Source organism: Falco biarmicus, chromosome 5 (assembly GCF_023638135.1).
Source record: "Falco biarmicus isolate bFalBia1 chromosome 5, bFalBia1.pri, whole genome shotgun sequence".
In the NCBI taxonomy this organism is placed as follows: Eukaryota; Metazoa; Chordata; class Aves; order Falconiformes; family Falconidae; genus Falco; species Falco biarmicus.
This window is the reverse complement of record NC_079292.1, coordinates 63,568,749-63,580,080: the sequence shown is the minus strand read 5'-3', so window position 1 is coordinate 63,580,080 and position 11,332 is coordinate 63,568,749. Positions and strand designations below refer to the sequence as shown.

The window sequence follows — 11,332 nt, the reverse complement described above, 5'->3', positions numbered from 1 at the left end:
TATCATAAGGATCAACGATTATAAGGATCAATTTCTCATCCATGGAAATGCTTGACAGGAATTACTCCACACAAAATGCAAGGCACCTTACCTGAAACCATTTTATCCACAAATAGCGTGGACCAACAAATCTGGTTATCAGTTCATGAGATGGTGGATGCCCAGATCGCCTGTATTGTGCCAAATTTCAACAACTTCATATTTAACAACTCTGCTGAAGTACTACTAATAGTGGCTAATCTACAATTCTTTCTCCTGCTTCCTTAAGTCCAAAAATAAAATATCAGGAAGCTTTTATCATTGCAGTAGTTTTTAAATTCCTACTTCTTTAGTCAAGTTTCTTTCAGATCAGCATTTCAGGACCAAAAGAGCGCAGCACATTGCCAAACACAACACTGCATTAATTTTCCTTGAATATAAGCATTTCTTCCTGAAACACGAGACAATATCCAGCTCCCACTTTTAAATCATGCACAGCACCAAAACATTCAAACAGCCTGGATGAGAAAAACAACTTCCGAGAAGCCTTGGGGTGGAAATCTTAGAGAAGTTTTCATGGAAACATGACAGAGCTCTTAAGAAGTGTGTACGTTAGAATATAATTGGAAATGCAAAACAATAATTTTCATCTTTCAGTCTCTTTTCTACTCCCTTAATTCACATTTCCTTCGCCTGCTTTGCATGTGGCAATAAGAGGATTACTGTAAGTGAACCTGAAAACCATCACGTCAGGGATCCGTGGGGGTTTAGCATTCATTTCAAAAGACTCATCAGAGCATTCTGTTCAAATGTGCCAACATTTTATTCTGATTAAGGCAAGATGTAACAGCCTAAACATAAATTCCAGTTATGGAGTAAGAACTACTCAAAACTAAACAGGAGTGGCCATTACAAAGGAAAATACATACTTTAAGTGTAAAGAGTATCAAGAAAAAGTAACATGAAATCAAGACAAAACATTCCAGCTCTACAAACTATGAAGTGCAAAGAAATGTGAATTTTTCTAGTACTAATGTAACTTTTTTTTATCATCTATCAGTCTTCAGTGGGATTCACACGACTGCAGCTCTACTCCGGAAGAGTCTCTTTATGAAGGCAGTGGAACTCCACAGGATTTATGCTTTTCAAGTTTCTTATTCTCAGGGTGAGTAACTCACCCTAGGACTTGTACGTCAAAGCTAGACACGTCTTGCCAAGTGCATCCCAAACTGTGCTGAAGAATTTGTAGGATAAATTCTCCTCCCAAATTATACACACAACTAAATGTTTTTCAGTGGAAGCCATGCAGATGCAACCAGGGACAATATGTAGACCAACATTTGGATCTGAATTACCAGTCCTATTGGTATGAGCGGAGCTTGTTCTGCCCTCACTGAATTAGTGCCAGAGATACAGAAGAAAATATTTACAGTCCTCTTTCTGACACAAGCTGCATTTCAAGGGACCCTCACTATACAAGCGATACCAGACTTTTCCAGCACTCCAGTGCATTCACACCAAAATACTGCAAAATTACAGAGAATCTTCATCAGCCAAAAACTTTTACTCCTAATTTCTGCTTCCTCAGTATTTAGGACGTACAGATAGTGGAATACATGAATGACAACAGACTGGTGACAACAGGATACATCCCCAAGGCTTTCCCCCCATTTTAAAATAAAATATAACAGGAAGCAGGAAAAGATTCCCACCACAAAAAGGAAATGGATTTTTATATCCACATTTAAGCACTTAAAAGCTGCTGCATTTCTCTAGGCACATCTAAGCAGTCCTGGAGAATCTCTACCGCCTTGGTGAACTGTTTTGGGGAGTCTCACTGCTGAGAGATGTTCCTCACTTGTACAAATGAGCATTGCGATTCGTGAGGTCTGCACAGAAGAGGGGCTGTGGTATGGAATCAGCTTGAGTGGAGGTAGGGGGAGCCCCGCCAGGATTTTCTCTTTTTTAGTGCACTGTCACAGGTGGTCCTGGAGTCCTGGTTGCTCTCCTTTTCCTTCTGATAATTACATCTCATCATTTTTGTTTTAATCCATTTCCAGCTTTTTGTCCATATTCAGAAAACACCAAACAGGTGGTTTTTGGTTGTTTTTTTTTTTAAAAAATCCATTTATTTCTTTGCTGCTGCAAAAATATGGCCTGCAACATGTTCCCACCTCAAAGTCATAAATGTTCTTCATCCTGTCACTTCAAAGCTCTCTGCCACAATAGGGTTGGTTGTTTTTTTTCAAGGACTGGCACCTGTTAACAAAGAACTGCTAGACAAAGCATGGAATGGGAAATGCCCATTTCTTCCTGGAGCTGAAAAATTGTTAAAGTTGGAAAAGGGGAGAATGTAGTGAGGATAAAGAGTTTAAAAAAAATATTTTAAAAAGTTAGTTCAGCTACTTGCTACCATCCACACCACAAAACTGGTGACTTCACTTGGGCTCGAATACATAATAGCTTCTGTGCGTAATCCACCTTCCTTAGGTGTTTTCAAGCTGTGAGTTAACACACAACAGCATCAGCTGTTTTGGTTCTTGGGAAGTTACGATCCCTGTAAACAGCCTCTTTCTAAGATAACGCTGTAACCCTGCTGTCAGTGGTCTGATTTAAAGGCACTAGCTTCAGCACATGGTAGGAACACGCACTTTTGCAGGATGAATCTATTTATGTATTTATGAGCATGCATAAAGGTGCATGACACTGGCGTAGCTAACTACTCGCAAATTTGGGTGCAGAGGTGATATACAGATCTTGTGCAATGCTGCTGCTCTCCAACCACTATACATGAAGCCTGTTCCAAACCACTGCAAGCACAGTACATTGCAAAGGGTCAGTGAAATTCCACTTACTGCTTCAAAGTGTGCATATTTAACATTGTGAGTCCAGCACCTACGCTAGTCACTCCTAAAGGCAAGGTTTTCCTCCGAGTCTCATGCCCATTGTCACTGACAGGACCATGCGTTACATCCTGGTAGAAAATACTTTACAGTACTGAGGCACGCCCCACCATTCAATCCGAGTGCATGAAAAATAATTGTAAAGTCTCCCTTAGCTCCAAAGATAACCAAGAATCAGGCTAGAGGTCAACAACTTGGCCATGAAAAGGAAAAGCAAACCAACCAAGCTAAATTACATAGCTCTCATCTCGCCAAGTACTTCTATATGCCAAACTAAACACAGACTAAACACAAATGTCAAGGAAAATTGTGAAGGAAGAGAAGAGGCTGAGAATTCCATGAACCAGATGGTTTAGTCATGGAAATGGATGTAACTGTTGGTAACAGCTTTCTGTGCCTGTACCAGCTTCCATCTGATCAGTGTTTTCAGAAACTGGTAGATTCTTTAACAGATACTTAAATTTAGGATACTTTAAGTTTCAGAAAAAAAGGTTTGTGGGTTGTTCCCCATCCCCCTTTTAATAGGGCAATAAAAAAAAACTGGCAAAAGAGCTCAAGCACATGGGGTTGCAGAAACTCACAGACTTTTTCCCCTGAATTCCCTAGTGGAAAGACACATTTTGGCACATGCATCCCACAGAGTCCTTTCGTAGCACATGAAAAACTCAGCTTTTCCTGTAGCTGCAGAAAGTGAAGTGTGGGTCTCCCTTGTTAAGACCAGCCTTGGAACTGGTGCCTTTTACATTACTTTTTTTACTCTATGAAGATACAGACTATGCCATACCACTTTCTGTGAACCTGTGGATCAGGCAGTAACTTCCAAACACAACTTTCTGACTCCTTATATTTTACTGTCCTGCTCCATGAACTTGTACGGTTTTAGAGAGGGTTTTTTACATCAGACAGCCTCCTCTATTTACCAGTATGTCTCTGTCCTGTGTCCCATATTCTTCAGTAGATTTGGGACTGAAGAAGTTATTTTTCCAAACATAAAAAGATGGAGTATCACAATAGCATCACCATCACTAGCAAAAATGAATGAGAAATTACTTAAGTACCTCTAATTTTCAAAGCTCTTATTTCATATTCCTTCTAAATAGCTGGGACCAGCAGTCAAACAATGAACTTCTAGAAGCCCACATTTTCTTGAAATGAAGTCACAGTAACATGCTAATATTATAAGTGCTGGCCTCTGACCTCACTGCAGAATTAAGCAGGAGAAGGATGTTGGCTCTGAAAGAGATGGTTTCAATGGGAACGCTTAGGAGCAGTCAGTTTTCAACATTGTCAAAAAGACCAAATGAACATTGCCTGATACATTCTTGATTCTGCAAAACCTGACATTTTGCAGGAGTATTTGGCAACGTCCTTGTTTACATACTTGGCAGACAATAAATGCTTCTTTATTTTTATTCTAGAAGTGATTATCACATAAAAAGCTTAAAAAATTCCAAACATAACAATCTATGTTGTTGGTTGGTACCACTGTTCACAACCATGCTGGTGTTCTGACTCCATTCAAACCTCAACCAGTATACCCATGAAGGATTTAAGTATTGGCCAGGGAACTGAAAATTAGACTACTTCACTGTAGTAAGTTTCTCAAAACATTTCCTACAGACTTTTGTAAACAGAAAAACAACTGAGCTTCCTAATGAAGAGGGGAAACACACCACCTTTTCTCCCCACATCAGTGAGCAGTCAGTTGCTTCCTAGTTTTTGCTTGGGCAATGGGTATTATGTACACACTTCATGAACAAGGTGCATGGGTTCTTCCATGGTGTCCTCCTACCTGTTTTCAGTTCAGTCTGAGTTAGACCTGTTACAATTGTTGAACTGTGCACTAGAACCAGGAACAGATTTGGTAGCCAAAGACCACCACACCATACCAGTGCTATATACCTGTGTTGTACCAATGCCATTCCTATCCCAGTAAGCAAGGCAAATGCAACCCCACCCCGGAGATCTGCCCAATGATCTCTTTGGTGGACGACTGTTCTTAGACCTTTTACCACTACCATCTGCTAGTGTTTGAAATAACCACGCTGTAGCACCAAATAGTTTTGCTTTTCATTTTTCTAGGGCAAGGCTCCCAAGCCTCCTCACAAACATTGAGCTTACCCTCCATCTCTGTGCCAGTTTGTTAGCTTTAGTTCAGTCTGATCTGAAAATAAAAACGCTCCAACAAATCATGACTTAAGTAAAATTTCTGTATGTATTATTGTCAGTTACAGTTATGCAATGGCCAAATATTAGTAAATTCATAGCTAATGTTAAATTAAAACTCTGGAAAAAACAGTGACAAACAGTTCCATGGCACATACCATTCTTACCATGGGGATAATGCTTACCCTTTGTCCAAAGGGACAGTGGAAACAAATATAAATATAGAAACTGTCTCAAAATCTCAAATCTAAGCCTATGTTAATGCTCTAAACTGTCACTGACTTTCACTAAAATTATTCAGATCCAAACATAAGCAATGATTTAGGACATCAATTTATAACGTAATGCTGGTGACCCTGTACCAGTCAGGCTGGATTGGTTTCTGTCCACAAAGCAAAATACAGAGTGGCAATATTCTATCGCTGGTCTTGCAAGAGCAGGTTAATATATTTTTTAAAGATGCACATACGTATTTCCCCAAATTCAACTGTGGCTGAGTGTTTCTCTCCCAGTTTTCAATAATTTTAAAACAAAATAAATACCAAGCCCTTTCTGTTTGGATGCTTTGCTTTGTTTTTCCAGCCTGAATGAGTCTACAGATATTTTCTTAGTTATACAAGGCCAATGTTTCACTTTGCAAACATTGAAGATGAAGGAACACTTGAAGCTTCAGCACCAGAAGGAAAACAAGGAAGAGTGCAGAGGGTAGCTCCATTCAGAAGCATAGAGCTGTAACAATTATTGTTCCAGTTTGTTACAAGCTGCTCATAAAGACTTTTATTCTAAGTAGTCCCATTGTTTCTGACAACCAAAGTGATTCATATGTAGGATCACACCTTCAACACCTTCTAGCTGATACAGTTTGTAATCTTGCAGAACACAACACAAACCAGTTCCCCATAAGCACTGGAGAGATCAGAATACTTGTAATCTCTTGCAAAATGTCATCTTGGTTTATTCAAACCTTCACCTACTTCCTCAGAAAAAGGAGTCTATCAGACTTGGAGTTTGTTCCCGTGATTTTTTTTGTTGCTGGAGAGTTGAGATCTTGACTTAAGATTTTACTTATGAGTTAGGTTGAATGAGGGTAGGGAGAGAAGAGGAGCACCGTAATATTAGCAGATTAATTAATATTACTTGTGATGACACTGATGATTTTCACTGTTTGTCCCCCATCTCTCCTTACTATCCTCATTTTTGCTGCCTTTTTCATATTTTCCAGAGTGCTGTCACAAGAGCTGTGAAAGTTTATTCTTTTGAGAGAACAACATTGCTGATTTCCTCTAAGTCTTTGCTTCCATAGGAAGCAGATACCTGGCAGATTTGCAAGGGAATGCTAAATCAACTATGGAAGTTCTGCACTGTTGTCTGTTTCTGAGAGAGTCGTAGAAGTTCTTCTCTAATTGCTTTGATGAGAGAGGCTGAAGAGTGACCTGGCTGGAGGTCCTCAGTGGAACTGGTGGTGTAGCAAAGGCCCTGGCCCTGAAGGCTGTTGTGTGGAAGCTGAGCAGGGGGTGCTGAGGGCTGCCTGGCTGAAGTCCTCGGCATCTGGAATACTGGTGAGGAGGAATATTCTTGGTGTCCAGGCATACGCGTCTGGAAAAAGGTAGAAAGCATTATTGTACTCTGTGAACAAACATAATAATCCCAGAAAAAAACAAGAAAGCAAAAAGGCAAAGAACAGAGGGAAAGCAACATGGAGATGCTTCTATCTGCTGCCACTGTTCTTCTGTTGTATGCATGAGTGATTCCTCTTATGGAGCACAAAACAAGGGTACACAAAAATTGCTGGACTGCCTCAAGTTCAGGGATTTTTCAAAATCTCTTTGAGCATCCATTAAGAAGTCTGACCCCCCTTCTAATCTATGGTATGTTTAGGTTCAGAAGTCCGGAATAAAAACACAGAACTGGAAGTCAGCAGAATAGGCTTCTCTTTCCTTGCCTTTGCATCACTTCCTAAGAGACAACAGGCAAATCACTCTCAGCTGTCATTTCTCCATAATATTTATAAATAAAGACACTACTGCTTTCACCTTCCCCTTCTCTGCCTGGCTTGCCTGTTCAGATAGTGCACTTCTGAGGACCCTGTGACTGACCAGTGCCCAGGAAAACATGGTCAACAAAAGCAGCAGCAGGAGAAAGTTATTCCAATTGGAAAGACTAGATTTTTCAATACTCAACAGCTGTTTTACCTATCTGAGAAACACTATCCCAGATTTGGGACAATCACTGTTTCAGGGTAGAAAGGGGTTAATTCTGCATTTATTCAGTAACATACTTTTTCTGACAAAACAAGAGAGAAACAAAACAGAAACCTGAGTTTATGGGCTTGTCTATCTGGAAAAAAAATAATCTGCTTACACTAAAACAAAGCATGGATTTACAGTACACCAGGTGACAGCACTGGCTCCCAGTATATACACAAACAAGGTACATTTTGAAAATCTAAATTCCAGCTGACACCCCTAAAGCAAGCATTGCCTCTTGCCTCGTATTGCTGAAGGCTGAGAGACAGCCAGAAGAAAACACCGGACACAAAGGACTCGAACACACCCTGCTGAATGCACAACTGGGAGCAAAGCAGCATAATCCCCTTTCAAAGGGTCTGCACTGGGGACCAGGAGCAGCTAGCTGCAGCAAGTTCAGATCACAGTTAGCACAATTTAATGATCACTATCTTTCTCTGTGGATAAGCCTTAAGTGGTAGCAGAGAAAGCAATCTGATGAGGTAAGAAAGGACAGCAAGGTCAGCTAGAAGAGGATTTGGGGGTGAGGGGGAGGGGAATGGAGGGATTACAAAGCAGAGCTTGGGAAGGATAAGGGAGACCTAGTGTGACTGTGGCAGCCATGTGTAGGGAACACAAATGCATGCGTATGATCCTTAACATCTCTCATAATACAAATGAATAAAATCTAAGCCATTTTGTATGAAGTAGAACTAACAGTAGATTCTGCCTCTCTTGCACAGCTCATGTACAGCACTCATTTACACAGTTAATTTGGGGAGAGAGATTAGGAGGAAAAGGAGGCTTTGATAGAAGAATGACAGGTAAAGAAGGTTTTCCAAGGAACATCCTGTCTTACTACTTACAAAACAGAGGCGATTTTAGTATCAGAAAGGAATGAATGGGTCTCTTGATTGTTCAGAATTATTCATTCGGCAGTGAAACCTGAAACTAATTCATATGTGCAGTCTAGAGTTAGCAAACCTGACAAGTACTCCGTGGGTTTATAGAAAAGAGATGACATAAAAATATATTAAAAGCAAACATTCCTTGACATGAGTCTTAGCAGCAACCTAAATTACTTTCAGGTTACTTTCACATTAAAATGCATTACATAATTCAGCTCCTATCTCACACTGCACTGAATTACCATTGTAAGAATGGTTTCTTAGGTTCAGAGGAACATCTGATGACTGCAGTGACTGTTTTTTAACATTAAGGCTATCAAAGTTTCCTTAAGTATCTCAGAAAAATAAAAGCGTGTATTTCTCTGATCTCACATATAACACCAGAATTAAACAAGTCTGAGAACTTTCAAAACCACATTTTGCTTAGAAATCTAACCTATACTACACTACAACAGCTAAATAAGGGGAGTAAAAAGGTTGTTTTTTAAAAAAATTAGATTTCTTTAGTAACAGAAATACCCATTGGTATCTTATAGAATATTATATATGTAGCTTTATATAGCATCTGTAAATAATATATATTTATATAGAAAATTCTGTATAATTAACAGCAATACAAAAGAATTGACAAAAATCTTTATTGAATCTTCCTTCTTAAGGGATAAAGATTTATAAGACCACATTGTGAATGTTAATCTCCATTTAATGAATGTTGAACCCTGTGGCAAATTTAAACTGAATTGGATGTGTAAATATACACACACACATACACATGTGTATGTATGAACAGATACAGATTATAAAATTCACAAGCATAGGTAGCTAATCAGAAATAACCTGATTTGTGTTACCGTTGAATCTGCTTCTGAGTGGCAGAAAGGCCAAGTTAGGCAGCACTCGGCTGGACTGTCATGCATCTCACAGGAGATAGCTAGGGACATGAGAGACAACCTGAAGTATACTAAGATGGTTTGGAGACACTACAGTGGGTACCCAGAGTATAAAACATACAGTAAAATGGTAAGAGTGGCTTGGGTAAAACATTAGAGCCTGGAGAAGACTTGGGAGAACAGTGGAGAGTATAGGGGATTGTGCAGATGGATAGGTGATGCCAGGTGGTGGAGGGAGGTAGAGATACAAAAGACACTACACACATCTGTACGAAACCAGGCTTCATTTGTTCTGCTGCTCAAATGACCACTTGCTCAGTATTGTATTTTGTCTCAGCCAAGGAAATGATGTAATTATCTTGGTTGCCTAGGCCTTCTAGATGGAGAATTAAGGTGACTTGATGGTAACCTGCACACTGGCTTTGGGTCAGGAGATACAAGTGAGAGGTAATATTCCAGTGGAAAAATCAAGTTGGCTGCAGGAACGAGAGGTGAGGATACTGCGAGGAAAAGGGCAGATCCCTCTCGAGCTGGTGGGTGAGAGGAATGCTCTAGATCTGATCTTCCTAAATGCAGAGCTTAACTTTAGAAACCTCCTCACAATGAGGAAACGGTACGACTGTTTGCAAAGGATCAGTTGAAGAGTGCACCATAAAGGAACATGACTGTTGTTAAGTAAAACCTCCTTTCCAAGAGGAGGAAAGACAAATTTGGAGTTCTATCCTAGTGAAAGAATCCAAACTCTGAAGGTAATTATTTAAATACAGAAAACTGTAAGACTAGGGCTCATCTAATAATGCTTTTTTTCTTTTTTTTCCCCCCTTTTTTAAAAATGGAAATAATCCTTTGCAAAAAAAGAAAGAATTCCTCATAGGAAAAGGAAAGTACAGGCATTAGGTGAGCTCTCCTGCAACTAAATGACACCATACTCAGATAGTTTTGGTCCATGACCTCCTCCTTTCCTTTTAAAAAAAAAAAAACCAAACCCACAACAAATCAAAAAAGATCGTATTGCAGTAACATATGAACTGCAGCAACCAGTGAGCAAAAAGTTTGTCAAAGCTGAATAACTGTTTAAACTCTAATTAAAAGGAATTCAGCCTGGATTGAGGTGACCTGTACCCATCTGAAATGGTGACTGAAGGTGCAAACTGCAACCAAATCATAATGTATTGGGCCATGAATCTTCGAAAGTTCTGCGGGAACTGATGTCAAAACCAACTTTTTGAACAGCATCTCAGATAACGGATCCGTAAGTGAATTTTCAGTCATACGTTAGCAATTCAAGTAATAAAATATTAAGCAAGTAATGGCTGAACATGCAGTTGGGGGCCAAAAGGGAAAGGCCCACAAATCTAGAAAAGAAAAATAATTTTCAGAAAAGACAGACAAAAGAGAAGAAGAGGCAATGAATGGCAACCTAGAGAAACCTCTGAAAATGGAACAGGAGAGACACAAAGATCTCTCATGCAAGTGCTCTTCTAGATGTACCCTGAAATTATGATGTTCTTTTACTCAAATACCACAGTTCCAAGCACAGAGAGCAAGTTAAATTAGGCATCTTTTTGCAAAATAATCTTTTGGCTTTGACAGTGAAAGTTTTTGAATAGGATCAGTAGAGTTCGTCTCTAGTGTGCCTAGTTCTCAAAAGCTTTACGCTACTCCTCTCGAGTTTTATAGGGGTGGCAGCTCAGTTTCACCAAAACCTAAACATAAGGCCCATCCTATTGCATTTCCTTTCTGCAAAGCCATTTTGAGATCATGCAATACCGCAAAGCAACTTCAAGTAGTGTGAACACACACTGCCCTTCCTTCCTCCCTCGAGGAAGAAACCAGAAAAATGATAGTTTAAGCAAAGGAGCAAAAGAAGCAGCATAAAGTTGTTGTCCTCAAGAGTACTACAGTAAAGCTACCACGGGTCAGTCTGCTTCAGGATGCAAGTACATCAAACACGGACTGGTAGGAGGCAACTGTATCTTTCCTGGAAAGGCCATACACTATGTTCAATCTCAACCATCTGGGTGAATCAGAAACATCAACCTCTAGAAGCACCACTGGCAAGAACATGAAAGCACGATGGCTGCCTAGGCAACACTGGTAAACGAATCCATATTAATTTAGCACATCCTGTTGATTGAGGCTAGGAAAATACCTTGTTTAGAAACACCTCTACTGTTATGTGCAAGTATGTACCTTATTACGTTGCCCTGACTTCTGCTGTTGAACACCCATACAGAAGACAAAAGAACTATACCCATACA

At 39.8% G+C, this 11,332-nt stretch overlaps 1 protein-coding gene across 4 annotated transcripts in view; it reads right to left on the bottom strand.

Moving 5' to 3' along the window:
- Nucleotides 1-778: 778 nt before the first annotated feature.
- The window catches only part of KIAA1549 (KIAA1549 ortholog), a 154,333-nt gene continuing 143,779 nt past the window's right edge, over nucleotides 779-11,332 (bottom strand). For 3 of the 4 annotated variants that reach the window (XM_056340885.1, XM_056340887.1, XM_056340886.1), the window contains one exon: nucleotides 779-6,644. In XM_056340885.1, the coding sequence (XP_056196860.1) occupies nucleotides 6,390-6,644 (255 nt within the window). In that variant the 3' untranslated portion in view covers nucleotides 779-6,389. Of the gene's footprint in view, nucleotides 6,645-8,139; nucleotides 8,225-11,332 lie in introns of all 4 variants that reach the window. The other variant, XR_008822140.1, reaches the window with a different exon arrangement.